At 36.0% G+C, this 26,412-nt stretch overlaps 1 protein-coding gene across 3 annotated transcripts in view; it reads left to right on the forward strand.

Annotated features, from left to right (window-relative positions):
• CEP350 (centrosomal protein 350) overlaps positions 1 to 26,412 on the forward strand; it is a 132,983-nt gene that overhangs the window by 81,685 nt on the left and 24,886 nt on the right. For 2 of the 3 annotated variants that reach the window (XM_036844769.1, XM_036844764.1), the window contains exons 28-31: positions 4,839 to 4,961; positions 6,072 to 6,271; positions 22,309 to 22,520; positions 25,454 to 25,598. In XM_036844769.1, coding sequence (XP_036700664.1) covers positions 4,839 to 4,961; positions 6,072 to 6,271; positions 22,309 to 22,520; positions 25,454 to 25,598 — 680 coding nt within the window. The remainder of the gene's footprint in view (positions 1 to 4,838; positions 4,962 to 6,071; positions 6,272 to 22,308; positions 22,521 to 25,453; positions 25,599 to 26,412) is intronic. The other variant, XM_036844773.1, reaches the window with a different exon arrangement.

The following is a 26,412-nucleotide window of genomic DNA, read 5'->3' on the forward strand; positions in this document are numbered from 1 at the left end:
GTCGTGGTTCCTCTATGTATGTGGTTCTTCTGTATCTGTAGTTCTATATCTGTGGATTCCGCCAACCGCAGATCATACAGTACTGCAGTATTTGCTACTGAAAAATATTCACATGTAAGTGGACCTATGCATTTCAAACCCACTGTTCAGGGATCCACTGTAATGTGAAAACTAATTTTTGAATACCATTCAGATTACCAAAGCTTCAGAGTTAGATCTCCTTCAACAATGTTGGAATGTCAGCTCAATAGAGTGAGTTAATTTTGTAGTCATTTGCTACAGTAGATAACTAATAAAATTATTTGAGCCTTTGCTACTAGGCACTATTATTTGTTTTGTAGATTAGAAAAGGCCATCTTCTAAGAGATTACTATTTTACTAATATAAAACACTTGTCAGAAAATAGTCATCCTTCTCAAGCAGTTTAGCTAACTTTGGGAGGAACTTTTTCATATATATTACTGCTTATTGTTAACTCTCTGAACTTTGATTCTGTGATAAATATTTTTCTGAAGTGTTCAAACTATTCTTGGCTCCAGTGAAAGATTTCCTTCTTTAATGTTTCACGGAGACAACAATGCCTTTGTTAAAGTTTGTATTTCTAATCTATGGCTTTTCTCTTTTTTTTTAAATAAATAAATTTATTTATTTATTTTTGGCTGAGTTGGGTCTTTGTTGCTGTGCGCGGGCTTTCTCTAGTTGCGGCGAGCAGGGGCTACTCTTCGTTGCAGTGCACGGGCTTCTCGTTGCAGTCTTCTCTTGTTGTGGCGCACGGGCTCTAGGTGTGTGGGCTTCAGTAGTTGTGTCTCGTGGGCTCTAGAGCACAGGCTCAGAAGTTGTGGCACATGGGCTTAGTTGCTCCGCGGCATGTGGGATCTTCCCGGACCAGGGCTCGAACCCGTGTCCCCTGCATTGGCAGGCAGATTCTTAACCACTGCGCCACCAGGGAAGCCCCTCTGTGGCTTTTCTTGACCTCTGTACTGGTTTGACATTTTAGAAATAATTTCCGTTTCTCAGTATAGTGAAGAGCAAAAGAAATTTAAACTATGGAAGAGGTTAGTAATAATGAAAATAAGTTTGCAAAAGCCACAGACTGTCTAGCCCTCAGTTTTTTGATAATTATTGGTAAATGAAATCTGAGTTTTGTTTACTACTGTGAGGGGCATTATTTACAGTATAAAGTTGTGAAACAGATATTCATGGGAAAAAAACATACAGTTGACTCTTCCTGTTAATTTGCCAATTCTGTTTTAGGAAAATTATTTACTGAGCAAATGAAACACTGAAAGAATGGTGTTTATCTTCTTCTTTAAGTGTTAAAATAGGATACAGTGCGTTTTTTTCTTTCATTTGTTAATAGCAGCTTGTTCTTCTGTATTATTTATTAATTATCTGCTTATTCCCTCAGCAATTATTTTTTGGGAAATGTGTGAATATCGTAGGTTCTGAGGGATATGAAGATGAATCAAACATAAACCCTGCCCTTGAAAAGCTTATAGTATAGGTGGAAAAAAGAATAAATATCAGGTTCCTTTAGTGAAGTATATAAAAATCTATTGCTAAGGAAGCTCAGAAGAGGAAGAAATTTTTACTGAAAAGAGTATATATCAAGGAAATTTTCTTGATGAGTGTTCAGAGTTATATACTTTGCATTTGCAAGTGAAGGCTTTTGCTATTCCATTAAAGAAGACATTTTTATTAAAATTTTAAACAATGTATTAAATATCATTGCCTTAAATTAGAAATATAGTTTTCTTAGAGAAGGTTCTAGACTAAGTGTAGTGGATGAATAAACCCTGACAGTCTGATAATGTGCTTTTTTTTTTTTTTCTTCCTAGATTAGGGATGATGTACCTGTATTATTTTATTTATTTAAGTATATGCAGATTATAAAACAATTTAATAGAATAGATTTTGCTGTAGGAAAAATAGACTGTATTTTCTTTTAGGTCAGTACTGTCCATATGCTCATTTATCTTCCTTTTTGAATATCATTAAAAATGCTTAAGTACTTAAAAGAATTGATCCATTTTATAATTAAAAGCACTAGTTTTCATTTTTACTTGTAACAGTATGGAGTTAAAGAATTGTTTAGATCCAGAAAGAATTTTAAAATAATTTAAGGTATTAAGTTTTTATTTTGTTTAACATCTTTCAGAATCAAATGATTTTAGAACTGGAAGTTTTATTTAAAATTTAGATCATAATTTTGCTCTTTCAAATTGTAGCATGCTTTTAGAATCTGTTGGAACACAGTCTACAATTATATTAGCTCATTGAGGAAAAAAGCTTCTCATTTATGTCACATGGTCTAGCAATGTGTTGAGGTATGTATTTTAAAAAGTGTGAGGAAGTACTTAAATGAAGAAGGAATCATAAAATGTTGGAACTAGTCGGTCCTTAGGGAGGTCATCTAGTATAGTCCCTTGGTTCTACAGGAAGAAATTGAGGCCTGCAGAGATTAAGTGTCTTGTCCCAGGTCAGGTAGCATAATGGCAGAGCTAGAACTAGAACACTACTCTCTGGACTTCAGCCAGCTAAAGTGAAAACTGAGTTAGCACATCTGCTTCCAACCTTGTAGTTTTTTTAAATAACTGCATTGATGACTTAAAGGTATCTCAGTAGAAATTGACCCTTCAAAATAGTATTGAAACTGGGAAGGTGCTGAGTGCCTGATTACTACGGTTGAATAGCTGCATAGCTAAAGTTTAGAGTGTAAAATTTTGACTTTAAAAGTGTATTACTTACTTTTGAATTTCTAAAGCTTAAACATTATAGGAACATAATTATTTCCATACTAGGTTAAATCTATCATATTCTCATCCTAGTCCAGTGTTCTGTAACCGTCAGAGGCCTTGTTGGGATGCCTTGATAATAGCCATAAAGTGTATTAGTAGCATTTTCTATTAATAGGCATTTATGTTTCCATTATTCACAAATTTTATTTCTTACTTGTGCAGCATATTGAAGGATTGTTAACTCTAGTGTGAAGTGCTACTGCTTCTTTTATCTCAATTTTATACAACTTTTAAGAGACACTCTTGAATTCTAGAATGTATGTATATTAAATAAGGAACGTGTGTTTCTGGGATGAAGTTCCAACTTTAAGTTAAACTTTTCTTACACTATCTCTTAAACCATTTTCTTTTCTTTTTTTTTTTTTTTAGCCATTTGTTTTGTTGTTCATTTCTAACCTAGAGCTTTTGAATATGCTTAATCTTTGTAAATGAAAAGTAAATGATTAGTATTTGTTCTAATAGAGAAAATTATTATCCTCTATATTGGGTTGGACAAAAAAAGTTAATATGTATTTTTTTACAGTTTATTTCACATCTTCCAATGTTCTACTTTTTGTACTAGGTCATGCATGCATTTAGCAGTTATATACTTAAGAGGGTGGGTGATATTTGAATGTTATGAATAGATTTTTTTGGACCTTTTCCAAGTACATTTGTTTTTGCATAATTGGCATCAAAATAAGTTTATTATACATTCATAAAGAATGGCAAGGAAGATTGCAGTGTCTTATTGAAACTTGGCAAAATTGCACAAAAACTTCAGTGCAGAAAATCAAGGCAATCCAGATATGATAGAGAGAGAGAGAGAGAGAGGAGAGAGAGAGGGAGGGAGGGAGAGAGGGTAAGAAAGATAGAGCGAGTATGTAACTGAACAGAGGGAAGGTGAAATATTAAGTTGTATGTGGGGAAACAGACACTGAAATCGTCTGTTATCTAAAGATATACATGTAGTCAAGATTCTACATACTTTTTAAAATTCAAATGAGTGACTGGATTCATACCTAGATTTTCTCAACTTCTTTGACTTACTGATATTATTCCTTGCCCTTCCAAGGCAATAAATGTTGCCTTGATCTACAAGTTATTGTTGTGTGCATGTGAACAGGAGCATGCTCTGTCAAAGAGAATTAACCTTTCCAAACCTATATTAGACTTATTTATCCCTTCATATATACAATGGTCTATTTACTATTAAAAAAAGAGAGAAACAGTTGGTTTTTTCCTACTTTTATAAGTTTAACATACGGAATTTCTTCTTACTTTTAACCTTATGATTGATTGAATTGTCCACAGCATGATTTTTTTTTTTTTAAACTACTGGTAGTATTTATTGGAACTACCTTAGTTTATTCTTAATTATGCATCCTGGTTTTTTATAGAATGGGTATTGTATTTCAGTATTATTATTTAAGTGGGCCTTTGTTAAATATAAAGCAAGATACCTCCAGTAGGTCCTGTTGACAGTAAGTTTTATGTTGTAGATGTGAACAAGGTATTTTTACTATAAATTGACTTTCTAAACTATATAACTATTTTCAAGCTTAGATTATAATGGTAAGGTTAAGTAAGGCAAATGTACTACTGCTTTTTAAATTTAAATTCAAGCTTAAAATACATGACAAGGTACAGATATAAAAACTACTCGTTCAGAATTACATATGTATATACAATTGCTGGTATGCTAGGTTCATGCCCATAATTGTTGTACTCTGTGTTAAAGCTTATGAGAAAACTTATTTAGCTTCACACTCTACTTCTCATTACTTTACTCACAAACAAATAAATTTACCTGAAAGTATACATGATGGTTAAGCAGGAGCTGAGAAGAAAGGCACGTATATTCAGAAATCTTTGGTAAGATCTATAAAAGTATATGTTTTATATGTCACACAAAGTATAACACTTGCTTTAACTGAGTAGCGTATAATGTTATTCAGGAAGCATATTAAAAAGTTCTGCACTCAGCTCTTATGCTTTCCCTTTCTCATTCTTTCTGCCTCTTGATCTCTTGGTTTTAAAATCTTCCTCCTTATTTTGTAGACACTGCTCTCCTGTTCACTACTTCTTCTCTGTCTTTACGTCTCATCACTGGGCCTCTCTCAGTGTCTGTTTTCCCAACCTTCATCCCAAATTCCAGCTGTATATCTACAACCAGTTGGTCAGGTAACTTTGCACCTTTTTCAGTGCACTCTTTGATAGAGCATGCTCTTTTCTTTTTGTTTGTTTTTATTGCTTTTTTTTCTTTCTTTTTTTTTCTAACAGCCTAGGGGCTTCTTGTCAAATGTCCCATAGATTTTACCTTTTTGTTTCCACATTAATTTGACGTGCTGATTGTTTAAGAAGTGGAGTGATAGTTCTTGTGCTTTTTATTAAGTGTTTGTTGGATATGTGAATGCATTTTTGTTGATTAGCTACCACTACAGATCTAACACTTATAATATGAGCAGCCCACCTTTCATTTAGCTGTGGCGTCTACATTTGAGGAGAGCAAATAGTAGCTTTTTAACTACTCAAATAACTATCTAAATCAGTAATGTCCCCTAACCCTTTGGAGCTAAGATATACTAGGCTATTTAATTCCAGGGATTGGGCTAAATTGAGAAGTTTGAGGCATTTGGTGCATCCTTTTACTCAAGTAAATAAATAGTCATGTTTTATGCATAAGGCATCTGACTGTGGTTCTCAGTGTTCTGTCCATGAAAAACAGATAGACTATCACCTGACATTGCATTTCCCAGGTAATGGGAACCAAACTCACTATACCTGAAGCAAAACCAGGCTGAATTTGAATATAAAAATCAAAAAGGAACATGAACAGGTTTTTTGTTTGCTTGCTTGTTTGGGATTTTGGGGTTTGTTTTGTTGTTGTTGTTTTGGTCTTCGTTGTTTTGAGTTTGTGTGTTTCTGGTCTGAGCCTTCAGAATAAATTCCTTGTATCTTCGTTATTGAAAAAGAGTCACATGTGAAGAAATGAAGTACTAAGTACTATCAGTCATGGTTAGCCAAATTCTGAGATTTTTTTTTCCTGAAATTACCCACAGTTTTTCCTTGCTAATTTTCCAAATAATTAATTACAAGTAAAATAAATAAATCTCTTATTTTGCTGAATAAGATCACTTACCAAAGCTTCTATTATCTCACACTTTTTTCAGAGGAATACTGTGAATGTCCTGTTTTATACAGCTTGTTGATAACGTAATGAGTAATAAAGCTCTCAAAGTGATTTCTGCCTATAGGTTTGTTCTCTCACTGTATTTCATGGTGTGACCATAGGTTTCTGACAAAGCGAGAGCAAAAACTGATGCAACGGCGCCAACATGCGGAGGAGCTACTAGAGTGGAAGCGACGTTTAGATGCAGAGGAAGCAGAAATTCGTCAAATGGAAAAACAAGCTTTGGCTGCCTGGGACAAAGAATTGATAAAACCTAAAACTCCTAAGAAAGAACTGGAGGACCAGAGAGCAGAACAGAAAGGTAATAAAGACTAACTATTCAGACGACATACTAAAAGCCTAATGTAACTGAAAGATTTACTTAATTATTTTAAAAAATGGTGAATGATTAAGGGTGAAGAAGGTGATACAACTATGAATGCTACAGATATTGAAAAGATAAGAGAATACTGTGAATACCTTTATGCTAATATACTTGAAAACTTAGAAGAAATGGGTAAATTCCATGAAATGGAAATGGGTTGTTCTAGGACCACGTGGGGTTTAACACATACTAAAAATTGATAATGTGGTGGATTACTTAAACAGATTAAAGGAGAAAAATTACATGATATCCCAATGGATTCAGAAAAATCACTTGATAAAATCCAAAAAAGCCTTTGTAATAAAACAAATAAATCTCAGATCAAATTAGCAATAGAAGGGGACTTTCTTTACCCAGTATAGGATATCTATTAATGAAAACAAAAAACCAAGCCTGCAGCAGACTTCATACTTAATAATAAAACATAGAAAGTTTTCCCCAATAATAAAACATAGAAAGTTTTCCCTTTGAATTTGGAAATCAGACAAAAAGATGCTTATTTTCACTTACGGAGTGAAAGGAAGAAGCAAAACTCTCATTATCTTATTGAGAAGAGCAGATGAGAAGGCTATGCACATAGAAAATCCAGCATTTACATGTCAGTTATTAGAATTAGTTAGTTTAGCAAGGTTGTGGATATAAAATCCATAAACAAAACTCAATTGCATGTCTGTAGATAAGCAGAAATTGGTTAGAAAAATCTAATTATTAAAAGAGATGCCATTTATAAATTTAACAATAAGTATTGAAGATCTTTATGGAGAAAAGTTTATAATTTTATTAGGAGACATTAGAGAAGACCAAAATAAATAGAACTTTACCATATTCACAGATAGTTTCAGTGTCATAAAGATGTTAATTCTCTCTGAACTTATTGGTAGGTTCAAGACAATTTAAATCAGAAACCTGGCAAGATTTCTTTGTAGGGTTGACAAGCTCATTTTAAAATTTATATGAGGGCTTCCTTGGTGGTACAGTGATTAAGAATCCGCCTGCCAATGCAGGGAACACGGGTTCGAGCCCTGGTCCGGGAAGATCCCACATGCCGTGGAGCAGCTAAGCCCGTGAGCCACAACTCCTGAAGCCTGCGCACCGCAACCAAGAGTAGCACCCACTCCAACTAGAGAAAGCCCGTGCGCAGAAACTAAGACTCAACGCAGCCAAAAATAAATAAATAAATTTATTAAAATAAATAAAAATAAAATAAAATTTATATGAAAGAGCAAAGGACCAAAAACCAGACATTCCTAAAGAAGAAGCACAAAATGCAGGAACTTACCAGTTTCAACACTTCTAGAAGTATAATAATTAAGACAATATATTTGTTATCAAAGATAGACAAATCGATTTTGAAACAAATAGCTCAAAAAAGACCTGTGCATATATGGAAAGTTGACTTTTGACACAGGTAACTTAGGAGACTAGTGAAGAAAGGAGGACTCTCCAATAAATTTTGTGTGAGGTAAAAATAAGTTGGGTCCCTACATGACAGTATAAAAAGATTGAGCTCAAGGAGGGAGAAAGGTGTAAATGTGAAATTTAAACTATAAAACTTTTAGAGACAACATAAGAGAATATCTTTATGACATCAGGGGGAGGGAAAGATTTCTTTAACGTTATACAAGACAAAAATCATAAAGGGAAAGATTGATAAATTTCACTTTAATAAATTAAGAATTTCTGTTCATTAATACATATAAAGAAAGTAAAACAACAAAATAAGAAGATATTTGCAATACATATGACTGACAAAGGAATAGTATCAAGAATATATAAGCAACTCCTATGAATCAATAATAAAATGACAACCACATTAAAAAAAACAGGCAAAAGAGCAAATGGTTCACAAATAAGAAACTCCAAACGGTCAGTAAACATATGAAAAGGTGTTCAACTTCATTAGTAATCAGAGCATAAAAACCATAAAGACATACCATTGCATGCCTATGTTCATTTCCTAGAGCTGCCGTAACAAATTACCACAAATTTGGTGGCTTAAAACTTTTTTTTATTCTCTCACTTCTGGAGGCCAGAAGTACAAAATCATGGCATTGGCAGGACTGTGTGCTCCCTCTGAAGGGTCAAGAAGACAGTTCTTTCCTTCCTTCTTCCAGCTTCTGGTGGTATGCTATAGGCATTCCTCGTGTCTGCTTAACTAAGTCTCACACAGTCTTCTCTTACATGTCTGTCCTCCTCCTCTTTTGTCTCACAAGGAAACCTGTCATTGAATTTAGGGCCTACCCCCAGTATATCCAGGATGATCTCATCATGAGATCCTTAACTTAATACATCCGCAGACCTTTTTCCAATAAGATTATATTCACAGGTTTTGGGGGTCGAGACATGGACACATCTTTTGGGGAGCCATCATTCACCCATTTAAAACATCCATCAAACCTGTTGGTATGTAGGGGTGGAACAAAGAACTGCTGGTGTAAGTGTTAATTGTTAAACCTAGTTTGAAAAACAGGTTGAAAGGGCGAGGCATTAAAAATAATCAATAAAATGATAAAAATAATAAAGCCAGGTACACATGTCCTACAGTTCAGCAATTCCATTGCCAATATAATCCTAGAGCAATGGTTCTTAAAGTATGGTCCATGGTCTCTGAGATCCTTTCAGAAGGTCTGAATATACTGACATATTGTTTGCCTTTTTTCACTGTGTCAGCATTCAACACTGATAGTATAAAAATATGGTGGGGCTTCCCTGGTGGCGCAGTGGTTGAGAATCTGCCTGCTAATGCAGGGGACCACGGGTTCGAGCCCTGGTCTGGGAAGATCCCACATGCCGCGGAGCAACTAGGCCCGTGAGCCACAACTACTGAGCCTGCGTGTCTGGAGCCTGTGCTCCGCAACAAGAGAGGGCCACGATAGTGAGAGGCCCGCGCACTGCGATTAAGATTGCCCCCGCTTGCCTCCACTAGAGAAAGCCTCGCACAGAAAACGAAGACCCAACACAGCCTAAGATAAATAAATAAATTAATTTAAAAAAAAAAAAAAAAAAAAAAAAAAAATAATGGTGGTAAAATTGCTGATGCCTTAATATGAATCAAGGCAGTGGCAACCAAATCATATAATAGTCGTTGAATTCTTCACCACCCTGTACTCACCATAAAAAACATGCCATTCTTACATTTTTTTAATTTTAATTTAAATATTTACATAATTAATTTAAATATTAATTTATTAATCTCAATTTTTGAGTACATATCTTTTTAATATTCTATGTGACAAATAGGAAATATTCATAAAGCACTTGGTGTTTGCCAAGCATGTGGTTATCCTGAAGAAAGCACTACAGTTTGTTGGTTTGCAAGCTGAACTAGCATTTTTTCATGTACCATTTTTACTTAAATGACTAACAAAATATGGTTATTCAGACTTGAGTATTTGCAAACAATTTTTCAGAAACAAATGAAGCAACTCTGACTCTTTAAGAAAAGCAACTGATAGTGTTTATTGTCGGTAATAAAATTTAAACTTTCAAGTGAAGATTTAAGGCTTTTAGAAATGCTGTTTCCCCTACTGTGAGCTTGACAGCTTCCCAATACTTTAAAGACTTTCCTGGTATGAGTAATGATATCAAAGTCATCTTTTCATATTGTGTGATAAAATGTGCCAATATTTGAAAAGATCTTCCTAACTCAGTGAATCAGTATTTTCCAAATGACCCGTGATGATTAGAAAATCAAGTATGGATAAAAGATCCATTTAAAGTGCAAGATAAGGGTGGGAGGGAGACACAAGAGGGAGGAGATATGGGGAGATATATATATATATATATATATATACACATATATGTATAGCTGATTCACTTTGTTATAAAGCAGAAGCTAACACACCATTGTAAAGCAATTATACTCCAATAAAGATGTTAAAATAAATAAATAAATTGCAAGACAGGCCAATGGATTTTAATGGAACAGATTATCAAAAGTTCACAGATATGGTTTCAGATTCCACATTACAGCTAACATTTAAGAAACTACCAATTGTCCACTTTTGGTGTGGCATTAAAAAAGGTTATCCACAATTACCTGTAAATACTGTTAAAATACTCTTCCCTTTTCTAATTATGTATCATTTGTGTGAGGCCAGATTTTCTGCATATACTTCAGTCAAATCAACATATAGCCACAGATTGCATACAGAAGCAGATATGAGAATCTGTCTTCTGTTAAGCTAGCCATTAAAGTTTTTAATTTAATGTAAAATAGTTTCTCTCCTTTCAACTAAACTTTTTTTTAAAATGTAGCTATTTTGAATTTTAGAAAATGTCGTTTATATTAACATAGAGAGGTTTTTTACTGTTATTTTAAAATAAATTAATAAATATTTTTAATTTTTCCATTTTAATTTCTATTATGGTAAATATTGATAGATATAACTGTATCTGTAACCACATAAACTAAAGCTTTTTGGGGTCTTCAGTACTTTTTCAGAGTGTAAAGTGTTCCTGAGGCCAAAATGTTTGAGAACTGCTGTCTTACAGCAATGTTTTTCGAGTTGTGGGTTGTCCCATTTGCGATGTATGAAATCCATTTAGTGGATTGCAGTCAGCATTGTTTAAAGTTGAAATAAAATAGAAAATATCATTATGTCACACATAGGTTAAATATATTATGATTAGGGTAAAAAATCTGAAAGCCACTGCTGTAGAGAACTTTTACATAGATAGGTAGATAATAGATATAAATATATCTATCTGTAAATACTTATATATATATGTATATATATAGAGAGAGATATACATATAGATATCTATACATATTTATCTATACTAGGAGATATATATGACATTGTTCATAGCAGCAGTATTTGAAATAGCAGGGAAAAAAAGGAAACCACCCACATCAGTAGGAGAATGGATAAATAAATTGTGGTATATTTACATATTATATCATGCTCAGTAAAGAAGAAAAAATTACAGCTAAACAAATCAACATACAAGAATCTTAAATCACAGAGGACTACAAGCAGTTTGATTTCTTTTATAGAAAATTCAAAGCAAACAAAACTAAGTGATATATTATTTAGCTATACATACCAAGTGGTACATAAAGAAAACCAGTGATGCAATAAATATAATTCATCTGTAGTGTTCCTTTTTTCTTCAATTTATTCAGCAGAGGCTTACTTCTGTGTCAACTTCCACATCCTCATTCTGTAGCGTCAAATTCTGCTGCAGACTTCTCCATCTTGAAAGGAAATTTAACAGGTCCGAGAAAAGAGATTCAATGTCTCAGGTTTCATCATGGGCTGTAACAGAAGTAGAAAACATTTCTGACTATGCCTGGAAGGCAAATTAAGACTAGTTGTTGTTGTTCAAGTCTCCATTTGTCAGGAACTGTTGGCCTGTGTAATCATAGAAAGTGTTAACTGGGTAAATGTGATAAAGCAAAGGCAATTTTAATCTCATCAAATATAGCTTAGGAATAGTGTATTTAATGAGCTAAAATGACATAAATAAAAGAAAAATTAAGAAAAAGAAGAAAATACATTATAATGAAATGACAGTGTACCCCTCAGGGCACATTGTTGCAATAGCTGAAGCTAAGATCAAGCAGAAAATTAACTTACTAAAGGCCATGTATTTTATGGTTCATAAATTTTTTTTTTTAATTTTAATTTATTTATTTATTTATGGCTGTGTTGGATCTTCATTTCCGTGCGAGGGCTTTCTCCAGTTGCGGCAAGCGGGGGCCACTCTTCATCGCGGTGCGCGGGCCTCTCACTATCGTGGCCTCTCTTGTTGCGGAGCACAGGCTCCAGACGCGCAGGCTCAGCAATTGTGGCTCACGGGCCCATCTGCTCCGCGGCATGTGGGATCTTCCCAGACCAGGGCTCGAACCCGCGTCTCCTGCATTGGCAGGCAGACTCTCAACCACTGCGCCACCAGGGAAGCCCCATAAAATTTTTGAGATGACTGGAGAGCCAGCTCCACACTGAGCTTCTAGGAGCAGTGCTAAAACCACACCACAGAACTGGCCTGGTGAGAAAACTGCTCTAGCAGCTACTCAGCAGAGCCCTGAAGAAAACTGCTGTTTTGGTGTTCTCTCTTTGCCTGGCAAAGAATAAAGCCACCCTTTCTTTTTCCTCCAAAAAAAAAAAGAAAACTGCTATTTTGTATCATTTCCCCACTCATGCCACTTCTGCACCAGGGACTCAATTTTGCAGTCACTGAGAAATCCACTGTCACTACCAAAAGCCACCTAGAGTCCACATGGAGCCGCCTTCTTCAGGTTACTCAATTTTAAAATGAAGTCTTCTACAGGGACATCAGATTGGAGACACAAGATTTCAATGCCTAAGTTCCAATGCCCAGCAAGGAAGGCTGGAAATTTCATTTTCTGGGTTCTGTCTTGGGTGACAAGGAACTCATGTGGCAGGAAATTTATCAAATATCAGTGAGGGATTAAAAATAAGCTTGGGCTCCAAGAAACATGACATGTCCATTGTTAAGGAGTTTAAGCCATATACCTTTCTTTCATAAAGCATTATAAAATATTGTTCAGGAAAGAACTCTGAGACTTTTTTCCAAAGCCTGATTTTTTAAAATGGCTACCAAACACTTGAAATTTGTCTAGTAGAACTAAGAAACTGAATTTATTTAATTTTAATTTTAATATTTAAGTAGCAGCATAAGGCTGATGGCTACCATATTCGACAGCACCTGCAGATTATACATTTTAAAAAGTTTTGGTGTTTTTTCCATTTCGTTTTCTGTCACATTACATAGGGTATGTTTTAAAAGAAATGCTGAAGATTGACTGCTATAGTCCATATTTTTTAAAAAGCGTACAAATGTTGCTAGACTCCTACTGACATGTTACTCTGTCTTCAGAAGTCAGGGATACAGTGAAACATTACCTCACATCTCTTAGGATGGCTGTTATCAAAAAAGACAGAAGAAAAAAATGTTGATGAGGATTTGGAGAAATTGGAACCCTTGTGCAGTGCTGGTGGGAATGTAAAATAGTTGTAACTGCTATGGAAGTAGTAAAGCAGTGCCTCAAAAAATTAAGAATAGAATTACTATATGATTTAGAATTTCCACTTCTGGGTATATACTAAAAAGAATTGAAAACAAGTTCTCAAAGAGATATTTGTACACCCATGTTTATAGCAGTATTATTCACAATAGCCTAAAGATGAAAACCCAAGTTTCTAGGAACAGATGAATGGATAAACAAAACATGGTATACAGTAGAATATTATTTAGCCTTAAAAAGGAAGGAAGTTCTGAAACATGTACTAACATGGATGAACCTTGAAGACATGTTAAGTGAAGTAAGCCAGTCATAAAAGGGCAAATATTGTATGATTCCACTTATATGAGGTACCTGAGTACAAATTCATGGAGACAGAAAGTAGAATGGTTGATGCTGGGCTTAAGGAGAGAAGAGAATGGGGAGTTATTATTTAATGAGTACAGAGTTTCAGTTTGGGAAGGTGAAAAAGTTCTGGAGATGGACGGAAGTGATGGTCACACAACAGTGTGAATGTACTTAATGCCACTGAACTGTGTACTTAAAAGTGATCCAGGGACTTCCCTGGGGGCACAGTGGTTAAGAATCCACCTGCCAAAGCAGGGGACATGAGTTTGATCCCTGGTCCTGGAAGATCCCACATGCCGTGGGGCAGCTAAGCCCATGTGCCACAACTACTGAGCCTGTGCTCTAGAGCCCGTGCACCGCAACTACTGAAGCCCGTGCACACGCTAGGGCCTGCGTGCCGCAACTACTGAGCCCACATGCTGCAACTACTGAAGCCTGTGCACCTAGAGCCCGTGCTCTGCAACAAGAGAAATGACCACAATGGGAAGCCCATGTGCCGCAACTAGAGAAAGCCCGTGCACAGCAATGAAGATTCAACGCAGCCCCCCGCAAAAAAAAAAGGGATCCAGATGGTCAATTTTATGTATATGTGTTTTACCACAGTTTTTTTTTTTTTTTGGCTGCGTGGCTTGTGAGGATCTTAGTTCCCCAACCAGGGATTGAACCTGGGCCCACAGCAGTGAAAGCACCAAGTCCTAACCATTGGACCACCAGGGAAATCCCTTTTTTTTTTTAACCACAATTTTAAAAGAATAAATTTTTTAAAAGTCAGGAAGTATAGGAAGAGGTCTGGAAAGACACACACCAGTCATACCTGACTGCCAGTGGTTTACTTTGAGGTGTGGAAATTGGGCAGCTGAAAGTGGTTGGAGAGGATCATGTGAAATAATCACTTTACGGCCTTCTATACTGTTTGAAGTTTTGTTTTGTTGTTTTTTTTCAACTACATTCATGTACTACTTTTATAATTTCAAAAATAAGGGCAAGGGCCAAAAATGAAGATTTCCAAAATGAATTCTTCCACAAAGACATCAGATTGGAGAAGCTTCTTCAGTGGTTCTCTCTCAGGAGGTGGTGGTACATTCATTTTCTTCTTTATACAACTTTTATGCTGTCTGAACTTTTCAAATCAGTATATGTTACTTATTGAATAAAAATAAAATATGTTAAGGGGTGTAAAGCAGGAATGTAGAGGCTTCTTCTATTCCCTACTACCTAAAATCATTTTTTAAGCCATTTAAAATTTTACCCACATTCTATCTTGGAGTAGATGAATATCCTTGAGGATTTAAAAAATTCCTTCCTTATTTATTCAACCATTCTGATTATACTACTCATTCACAATGTAAAAATATATCGTTTTTTTTAAATAGATCTTTATTGGAGTATAATTGCTTCACAGTACTGTGTTAGTTTCTTTTGCACAACAAAGTAAATCAACCATATGCATACACATGTCCCCTCCCTCTTGAGCCTCCCTCCCATCCTCCCTATCCCACCCCCTAGGTCATCACAAAGCACCAAGCCGATCTCCCTGTGCTATGCGGCTGCTTCCCACCAGCCAACTATCTTACACTCGGTAGTGTATGTATGTCAATGCTACTCTCACTTTGCCCCAGTTTCGCCCTCCCACCCCATGTCCTCAAGTCCATTTTCTACCTCTGCCTCTTTATTCCTGCCCTGCAACTAGGTTCATTAGTACCTTGTTTTGTTTTTTTTTTAGATTCCATATATATGCGTTAGCATACGGTATTTGTTTTTCTCTTTCTGACTTACTTCATTCTGTATGACAGACTCTAGGTCCATCCACCTCACTACAAATAACTCAATTTCATTTCTTTTTATGGCTGAGTAATATTCCATTGTATATATGTGCCACATCTTCTTTATCCATTCATCTATCGATGGACCTTTAGGTTGGTTCCATGTCCTGGCTATTGTAAATAGTGCTGCAGTGAACATTGTGGTACATGTCTCTTTTTGAATTATGGTTTTCTCAGGGTATATGCCCAGTGGTAGGATTGCTGGGTCGTATGGTAGTTCTATTTTGTTTTTTAAGGAACCTCCATACTGTTTTCCATAGTGGTTGTATCAATTTACATTCCCACCAACAGTGCAGGAGGGTTCCCTTTTCACCACACCCTTTCCAACATTTATTGTTTCTAGATTTTTTGATAATGGCCACTGTGACTGGTGTGAGGTGATACCTCATTGTAGTTTTGATTTGCATTTCTCTAATAATTAGTGATGTTGAGCATCTTTTCATGTGCCCCTTGGCCATCTGTATGTCTTCCTTGGTGAAATGTCTATTTAGGTCTTCTGCCCATTTTTTTTTTTTTTTTTTAGAAATGAATGTTTCATTAATTTTCGGACTTTTTTTTAGAAATTTATTTATTTATTTATTCATTTTTAGCTGTGTTGGGTCTTCGTTTCTGTGCGAGGGCTTTCTCTAGTTGCGGCGAGCGGGGGCCACTCTTCATCGCGGTGCACAGGCCTCTCACTATCACGGCCTCTCTTTTTGTGGAGCACAGGCTCCAGACGCACAGGCTCAGTAGTTGTAGCTCACGGGCCCAGTTGCTCCGCAGCATGTGGGATCTTCCCAGACCAGGGCTCGAACCCGTGTCCCCTACATTGGCAGGCAGATTCTCAACCACTGCACCACCAGGGACGCCCTTTCTGCCCATTTTTTAACTGGATTGTTTGTTTTTTTTGATATTGAGCTCCATGAGCTGTTTGTATATTTTGGAGATTAATCCTTTGTCTGTTGTTTCATTTGCAAATATTTTCTCCCATTCTGAGGGTTGTCTTTTTGTCTTGTTTATGGTTTCCTTTGCTGTGCAAAAGCTTTTAAGTTTAATTAAGTACCATTTGTTTATTTTTGTTTTTATTTCCGTTACTCTAGGAGATGGGTCAAAAAAGATCTTGCTGTGGTTTATGTCAAAGAGTGTTTTTCTTTAAGAGTTTTATAGTCTGGTATTACATTTAAGTCTTTAATCCATTTGGAGTTTATTTTTGTGCATGGTGTTAGGTAGTGTTTTCATTTCATTCTTTTACCTGTCCAGTTTTCCCAGCACCACTTATTGAAGAGGCTGTCTTTTCTCCATTGTATGTTCTTGCCTCCTTTGTTGTAAATTAGGTGCCCATATGTGCGTGGGTTTATCTCTGGGCATTCTGTCCTGTACCATTGATTATTTCTGTTTTTGTGCCAGTACCATACTGTCTTGATTACTGTAGCTTTGTGGTATAGTTTGAAGTCGGGGAGCCTTATGCCTCCAGCTCCATTTTTCTTTCTCAAAATTGCTTTGGCTATTCAGGGTCTTTTGTGTTTCCATGTGAGTTGTAAAATTTTTTTGTACTAATTCTGTGAAGAATGCTATTGGTAGTTTGATAGGGATTGCACTGAATCTGTAGATTGCTTTGGGTAGTATAGTCATTTTCACATTATTGATTCTTCCAATACAAGAACATGGTATATTTCTCCATCTGTTTATGTCATCTTTGATTTCTTTCATCAGTGTTTTATAGTTTTCTGAGTACAAGTCTTTTGCCTCCTTAGGCAGGATTATTCCTAGGTATTTTATTCTTTTTGTTGCAGTGGTAAATGGGAGTGTTTCCTTAATTTCTCTTTCTGATTTTTCGTTGTTGGTGATAAGAATGCCAGATATTTCCGTGCATTAATTTTGTGTCCTACAACCTTACCAAATTCATTGATTAGTTCTAGTAGTTTTCTGGTGGCATCTTTAGGATTTTCTGCGTGTAGTATCATGTCATCGTCAAACAGTGACAGTTTTACTTCTTCTTTTCCAATTTGTATTCCTTTTATTTCTTTTTCTTCTCTGATTGCTGTGGGTAGGACTTCCAAAACTATGTTGAATAAGAGTGGCGAGAGTGGTCATCCTTGTCTTGTTCCTGATCTTAGTGGAAATGCTTTCAGTTTTTCACCATTGAGTATGATGTTTGCTGTGGGTTTGTCATATATGGCCTTTATTATGTTGAGATAGGTTCCTTCTATGCCCATTTTCTGGAGAGTCTTTATCATAAATGAGTGTTGAATTTTGTCACAAGCTTTTTCTGCATCTATTGAGATGATCATATGGTTTTTATTCCTTAATTTGGTAAGGTGGTGTATCACATTGATTGATTTGTATATATTGAAGAATCCTTGCATCCCTGGGATAAATCCCACTTGATCATGGTGTATGATCCTTTTAATGTGCTGTTGGATTCTGTTTGCTAGTATTTTGTTCAGGATTTTTGCATCTGTGTTCATCAGTGATATTGGTCTATAATTTTGTTTTCTTGTGATATCTTTTTCTGGTTTTGGTATCAGGGTGATTGTGGCTTCGTAGAATGAATTTGGGGGTGTTTCTCCCTCTGCAATTTTTGGAAGCGTTGAGAAGGATGGGTGTTCGCTGTTCTCTAAATGTTTGATAAAATTCGCCTGTGAAGCCATCTGGTCCTGGACTTTTGTTTGCTGGACGATTTTTAATTATGGTTTCAATATTCCTTACTTTGTGAGGGTCTGTTTATATCTTCTAATTCTTCCTGGTTCAGTCTAGGAAAATTGTACCTTTCCAAGAATTTGTCCATTTCTTCATGGTTGTCCATTTCATTGGCATATAGTTGTTTGGAGTTGTCTCTTATAATCCTTTTTATTTCTGCAGTATCAGTTGTGATTTTCTCCTTTTTCATTTCTAATTTGATTGATTTAAATCTCTCCCTTTTTTTCTTGATGAGGCTGGCTAAGGGTTTATCAATTTGTTTATCTTCTCAAAGAACCAACTTTTAGTTTTATGATCTTGCTCTTGTTTTCTTCGTTTGTGTTTCATTTATTTCTGCTCTGATCTTTATGATTTCTTTCCTTCTACTAACTTTGGGTTTTCTTTGTTTTTCTTTCTCTTGTTGTTTTAAGTGTAGGGTTAGATTGTTTATTTGAGATTTTTGTTTCTTGAGGTGAGATTGTATTGCTATAAACTTCCCTCTTAGAACTGCTTTTGCTGTGTCCCATAGGTTTTGGGTCGTCATGTTTTCATTGTCATTTGTTTCTATGTATTTTTGAATTTCTTCTTTGATTTCTTCAGGGATCTCTTGGTTATTTAGTAGCACACTGTTTAGCCTCCATGTATTTGTGTTTTTTACAGTATTTTTCCTGTAATTGATTTCCAATCTCATAGCGTTGTGGTCAGAAAAGATGCTTGATACGATTTCAATTTTCTTAAATTTTCCGAGGCTTGATTTGTGACCCAAGATGTGATCTATCCTGGAGAATGTTCCGTGTGCACTTGAGAAGAAAGTGTATTCTGCCACTTTGGGGTAGAATGTTCTATAAATATCAGTTAGATCTATCTGGTCTGTTGTGTCATTTAAAGCGTGTGTTTCCTTATCTATTTTCTATTTGGATGATCTGTCCATTGGTGAAAGTGGGGTGTTAAAGTCCCCTACTATGATTGTGTTACTGTCGATTTCTCCTTTCATGGTTGTTAGCATTTGCCTTATTTATTGAGGTGCTCCTATGTTGGGTGCATAAACATTTATAATTATTATATCTTCTTCTTGGATTGATCCTTTGATCATTATGTAATGTCGCTCCTTATCTCTTGTAGCAGTCTTTATTTTAAAGTCTATTTTATCTGATACAAGTATTGCTACTCCAGCTTTCTTTTGATTTCCATTTGCATGGAATATCTTTTTCCATCCCTTCACTTTCAGTCTGTATGTGTCCCTAGGTCTGAAGAGGGTCTCTTGTAGACAGCATATATATGGCTCTTATTGTTTTGTATCCATTCAGCCAGTCTGTGTCTTTTGGTTGGGGCATTTAATCCATTTACATTCAAGGTTATTATCGATATATATGTTCCTATTACCATTTTCTTAATTGTTTTAGGTTTGCTTTTGTGGATCTTTTTCTTCTCTTGTGTTTCCCACTTAGAGAATTTCTTTAGCATTTGTTGTAAAGCTGGTTTGGTGGTGCTGAATTCTCTTAGATTTTGCTTGTCTGAAATGCTTTTGATTTCTCCATTGAATCTGAATGAGGTCCTTTGTGGGTAGAGTAATCTTGGTTGTAGGTTTTTCTTTTTTATCACTTTAAATATATCTTGCTCTTCCCTTCTGGCTTGCAGAGTTTCTGCAGAAAAATCAGCTGATAACATTATGGGGATTCCTTTTTATATTATTCTTTGTTTTTCCCTTGTTGCTTTTAATATTTTTTCTTTGAATTTAATTTTTGTTACTTTGTTTAATATATGTCTTGGTGTGTTTCTCTTAAGGTTTATTTGTATGGGATTCTCTGTGCTTCCTGGACTTGGGTGGCTCTTTCCCTTCTCATGTTAGTGAAGTTTTCCACTATAATCTCTTCAAATACTTTCTCACACCCTTTCTTTTTCTCTTCTTCTTCTGGGAACCCTAGAATCGAATGTTGGTGCATTAGTGTTGTCCCAGAAGTCTCTGAGATTGTCTTCATTCTTTTCATTCTTTTTCTTTATTCTGCTCCTTGGCAGTTATTTCCACCATTTTGTCTTCCACTCACTTATTCGTTCTTCTGCCTCAGTTATTCTGTTATTGATTCCTTCTAGTGTATTTTTTATTTCAGTTATTGTGTTGTTCATCTCTGTTTGTTCTTTAGTTCTTCTAGATCTTTGTTAAACATTTCTTGTATTTTCTCAATCCATGCCTCCATTCTGTTTCTGAGATTCTGGATCATCTTTACTGTCGTTACTCTGAATTCTTTTTCAGGTAGATTGCCTATTTCCTCTTCATTTATTTGGTTTTGTAGGGTTTTACCTTGCTCCTTCATCTGTGACATATTTTCTTCCCGTCTCTCTTTTTTTTTTTAATGAGTGGGATTGTGTTCCTGTCTTAATGGTGGTTTGGCCTGAGGCTTCCAACACTGGAGTTTGTAGGCTGTTGGGTAGAGCTGGGTCTTGGTGCTGAGGTGAGGAACTCTGTGAGACCTCACTCCGATGAATATTCCCTTGGGTCTGAGGTTCTCTGTTAGTTCAGTGGTTCGGACTCACATCTCCCACCGCAAGAGCTTAGGCCCGACCCCGGGCTCGTGAACCAAGATCCCACAAGCTGCCTGGGGCAGCAAAAAAAAAAAAAAAAAAAAGAACAGTAACAAAGTAAAAAATAAAGTTAGACTAGGAAACTAACAGATATGTTAGGAAGAATATAAAAATAAAAATATAGATGAATCAACACCTGGAAGGTATATCAGTACCACAATAGTAAAAAAGAGGAGGGAAAAGAAAAAAGGGCGGGAGTGGGGGAGGGCCTTGGCTGTGGAGGGCGGGGCCTAAGCAAAGGCGAGGTTTGGGTGGTGGGCGGGGCCAATGCTCAGGACCCACAGGGCTGGAAAAGGCCCTGGGGGCTGTGGCGGTTGGGGCTTAGGCTCAAGGAACAGAAGGGACCCAGGCGTGCCCCCCACCCCTGGTCTCAGAGGGCAGGGGACCTCACTGGGAGCCCAGCAGGCTTCCGGGGCTCACGTGCGTGGGGCACACGCCGTCTGTCCTCTCCTGCTCCTCCAGTCTGGGAGGGCCCCTCCCCGCTGACTTTCCTGATCTCCCTGCCTTCCCTCCTTTGCCCCCAAGAACCTACGTGGCCTGGAGGGGGACTTTGGAGGACAGGGGACCGGCCTGGGAGCCCAACAGGCTCCCTGTGCCCAAGTGGGCAGGGCAATTGCCCTCCAAAAATATATCTTTTTAAATTTTTAACTGAAATGCTTTTAGGTGTTAGATCCTCCTTGTTTATTAAAGTAAAACATTCTTTGGGATATAGGTATTTCTTTTGCTAAATAAACTTATTTTATGGATTTCAGGCCCAAAGTCTTCAGTGATATTTTTGGAATTGAGTATATCAAATGTTACCAGTATTGACCCAAAGTGTGATATAACCTAATCTTTGTGGGACATTATATCCATAGTGATAAAGAAGGAAAGCAGTGTACATTCTTAAGGTTAGACAAGTATAATGTCAAGAATTTTAAGTGTCAAAAGTATTTGTTTTCTTAGAGGAGAGGCCACAATGGACAGGAAATTCCAGAGGCAAGGCAGTGCTACAAATTCTGAAAGTGCTGAGTAAAATTCATAATATATCTCCATCAGTGCATGCAGTTCATTCATTTTTATTGCTGTGTAGCATTTCAGTTTATAAATATACCACAATTTACTTATTTTACTTAGTTTTTGACTATTATAACAATACTACTAGTAACCGTGTACATGTTTCCTGCTGCATGTATACAAGATCTATCTAGGACTTATACTTAGAAGTGGAACCGCTAGATCATAGAGTGTTTTCATCTTTGCCAAATACTCCCAAATTTCTTTCCAAAGTGGTTGGACTGATTCCATTTCTAAATGAATATATGAGTTGTAATTGCTGTGCATCTTTACATTCAGGTTGTCAGTCATTATCATTGCTGATTATATGTTACAGATGTCTTCTGTCAGTTTGCATCAGCCAAAATTCTTAGACTAATGGATATTATAGTAAATGTGATTCACTAAGTGGTGGGATTAAAAATTATATCTAAATGCAACTAGTGAAATTATGCTAAAAACAAATGTGAAGTTTAACAGATGAACATGTCCCTTGACCAAGATTGTGTACTTTTTCTTGTTTTCACCCTCTCTTCTAGAAATAGTGAGTGAAACAGAATCTCCAGTACCTTCCTATTCTCATCTACACAGTGAAAGCTCTATTCCAGAAGAATTGGGCAGCCCTGCTGTTGAATATATACCATCTGAATCTATAGTTCAGGAGCAGCCTGGGAGTCCAGATCACAGTATACTTACTGAAGAAATGGTTTTTTCACAAGAACTGGAATCTTCTACCTCGCCTAGTAAACATGTAAGTTAATATATATTTATATCTTAAAGCTTCTTTAGAAAAAAACCTGTCTGAAAGGTATATTATTAACAGTTATATTCTTGCTATTAAGGACAGCATTGACTATCACCCATATCTGTAACATACAGTATATGACATTTGAGTAGAAATAAAGCTTTTCCTTGACTCCTAAAGATTTATAAATATATGAATTTTAGCTTTAGGGGCAGTTATAAAATTATATGCTGTGAAGTTTTTAATATTTAGGGGATAAGAACTTCTAAAGTTTTTAATAAAGATAATATGTGAGACAATACAAGTTCTTATTAAAGTCTGTTTTGTCATTTAATAGAAACAATAAGACCTTAAACCACACTAGTGTGCCTTTTCTATAATTTAATTAATGACTGCTCTATAACTCTTAATCAGAATAAAAGTAGTGGTTTCATCTCTTTAAGGCAGATCTGGAATGGATATATATTCTAAATTAGAATAATGTTCACTTTAGAATAAAAAGGTTTTCCACATTGTCCTTAATTCTGTACTTCAATAAAAAAAACTATCTGGTAAAAACTTAAGAAAGAAACTTAACTGCTTGTCTTTTAAAACTTGATTTTATAAAGTGTACGAGGGGATTAGCATAACAGTATTTTTTTTTGATGGGAATTTGTGTTTATTTTTTATTTTTCACTTTTCCCTTTTTATTTATTTTTTTATGCCTTTTTTAAAACATCTTTATTGGAGTATAATTGCTTTACAGTGTTGTGTTAGTTTCTGCTGTATAACAAAGTGAATCAGCTATATGTATGCATATATCCCCATATCCCCTCCTGCTTGCATCTCCCTCCCACCCTCCCTATCCCACCCCTCTAGGTGGTCACAAAGCACCAAGCTGATCTCCCTGTGCTATGCAGCTGCTTCCTACTAGCTATCTCTTTTACATGTGGTAGTGTACATATGTCAATGCTACTCTCTCACTTCGACCCAGCTTATCCTTCCCCCTCCCAGTGTCCTCAAGTCCATTCTCTACGTCTGCGTCTTTATTCCTGTCCTGCCCCTGGGTTCATCAGAACCATTTCTTTTTTTTAGATTCCATATATATGTGTTAGCATACGGTATTTGTTTTTCTCTTTCTGACTTACTTCACTTTGTATGACAGACTCTAGGTCCATCCACCTCAATACAAATAGTTCAATTTCGTTTCTTTTTATAGCATAGCAATATTAAATATTATAAGTGAACACAAACATTGTTAAAGCCTCTTTGTGTTTAAAAAAAAGAATCCACCTAAATTCAGTGTGTCTTAAAGTCACTTCTATAATAAAAAGTAATATTTACTGAGTGTTTACTTACCAAGTGCCAGGTAGTATGCTGAATGCCTTATGTAGATTATCCTCACAACAGTTCTTTAGATTTTAAGCCCCACTCTGAAGCTTAGCAGGCTAGGAAGCTTGCCCATAGTCACAGGGGTAGGAAGTGGTGATAGCTAGGAATCAAATCAGACATTCTCACTTCCACTTGATATCAAGGTAGAAATTACACCCTTTGTAATAAATAATCTCATTTGGGCAGTCTTCTTATGCTCTTTTTCTTCCCTCCCCGCTTCCATTTCTTCTTCTTTCCTTCCATAAAAGTAGTACATTAGTATATTTAAATTTTTTTTTCAGTTTTATTGACATATAATTGGCACACAGTACTGTGTGAGTTAAAGGTGTACAGCATAATAACTTGACATACATATATTGTGAAATGATTACCACAGTAAGTTTAGTTAATATCCATCACTCATATAGTTACAAAAAAATTTTTTTCCTTGTGATGAAAACTTTTAGGATCTACTCTTTTAGCACCTTTCAAATATACCATATAGCAGTGTTAACTATAGTCATCATGTTGTATATTACATCCCCAGTATCTATATGTCTTATAACTGGAAGCTTATACTTTTCGACCAGCTTCACCCAGTTCCCCCACCTCTCCACCCCCACCTCTGGTGACCACAGGTCTGATCTCTTTTTCTATGAGTTTGGGTTTTTTTAGATTCCACATATAAGTGAGATCATATAATATTTGTCTTTCTCTCTCTGACTTATTTCACTTAGTACAATGCCCTCAAAATCCGTCCATGTTGTCTCAAATGACAGGATTTCTGGTTTGTTTGGTTTTTTTAATGGCTGAATAGTATTTGTGTGTGTGCATGTGTGTGTGTTTGTGTGTGTGTTTATGTCATATTTTCTTTATCCATTCATCTGTTGATGAAGACCTACCGTATGATTCAGCAAATTCAGTTCTGGATATATATCCGAAGGAAGTGAAATTACTATGTCGAAGAGATATCTGCACCCCCATATTTAGTATTTTTGAAGTTAAAACGAATAAGGGGGTAAATATCACTGATTCAGTAGCCACTCATAGTTTATTATAAACATTTTTTTAAAGCATTCTTTTTTTTTTTTAAATTAATTTATTTATTTTTGGCTGTGTTGGGTCTTCATTTCTGCACGAGGGCTTTCTCTAGTTGCGGCAAGCGGGGGCCACTCTTCATCGCTGTGCGCGGGCCTCTCACTGTCGCGGCCTCTCTTGTTGCGGAGCACAGGCTCCAGACGCGCAGGCTCAGTAGTTGTGGCTCACGGGCCCAGCTGCTCCGCGGCATGTGGGATCTTCCCAGACCAGGGCTCGAACCCGTGTTCCCTGCATTGGCAGGCGGATTCTCAACCACTGCACCACCAGGGAAGCCCAAAAGCATGCTTTTTTTATAACTTTTTTCTGTACCTTTAAAAAAAGTCAAGATCTTATCCTTTGTATATTTTGCAAACTTTTTTCACTTTTTATTTCATAAAGTTATTTAAAACTCTTTGTAAATATTATCTTCAACTGGTTCATATCTTGAATTTTAAATAGAATTTTACAACTGTATCACAAAACAGTTCCCATTTGATTTTCTATTTGAACAGTCACCTCCTAAAAGCTGCACATCTGTGTCAAAGCAGGAGTCTAGCAAAGGAAGTCATAGATCTGGAGGACAATGTCGTCTACCCGTCAAGTCCCATCAACACTGTTATAGTTGGTCAGATGAGTCATTATCTATGACACAGTCAGGTAAGACTAACAAGGAGGAATTAGTTTTCTTTGCACTATATTTGAATTCCTCTTTAATAAGCTTTGTCTAACTATATGGCTGGTAAAATGTTATTCTTTGTTTCATTTGTAAAGACTTTTTTCTTGCCAAGACTAAATCGCATAATTCTTTGCTTTTCATTGATAATTATATCCCTAATTATACCAACTATGATAAATTGTTATATTCTTGGATGTTAATAGTCATTTATTCATCACACATTCTTTGAATTTTTGGTGTGTGTCAGGCACTGCTTATTTGTTCCCATAGTGCTCTGCTCTTCAACTTGTTATACCAGGCAGCACATAAATTGTAATCAAACTTTACCCAGCAGGTTTCCCCTACTAGAATATAGACTTCTGCAAAGGAGAGTCCTATGTTTTAACAGTTGTAGCACCAGGCCCTAACAGGTACTTTGCATTGCACATAGTAGGTATTTATTAAACGTTTCTTGAATGATTTAATGCTGACAGTGAGGAGAAATAGGAGGTGGTAGAGCAGGATAGCATAAGACTCAAGGGAGGAAAAGTAGAGAAGAGACTGCACATGACAGTGGGGAGCATTATCTATTTTCCCATAACTTCTATCATACTGTAAATCTCTGTGGCATATAATTTACGAAAGAATAAACAGCCTTTACTCTAGAAGACTTGATTCAAGGCGTTGATTGTGGGAGGCATATCTAGACAGACAATACTTGGTTTATGTAGGATTCTGAGGAAGATTAATACCATATTGAGTGTATGTCTTTTGAGTTCATTTTCAGTTTTCTTTTGAGAGTAGACATTTAGTAAA

Source organism: Balaenoptera musculus, chromosome 1 (genome assembly GCF_009873245.2).
Source record: "Balaenoptera musculus isolate JJ_BM4_2016_0621 chromosome 1, mBalMus1.pri.v3, whole genome shotgun sequence".
NCBI lineage: Eukaryota > Metazoa > Chordata > Mammalia > Artiodactyla > Balaenopteridae > Balaenoptera > Balaenoptera musculus.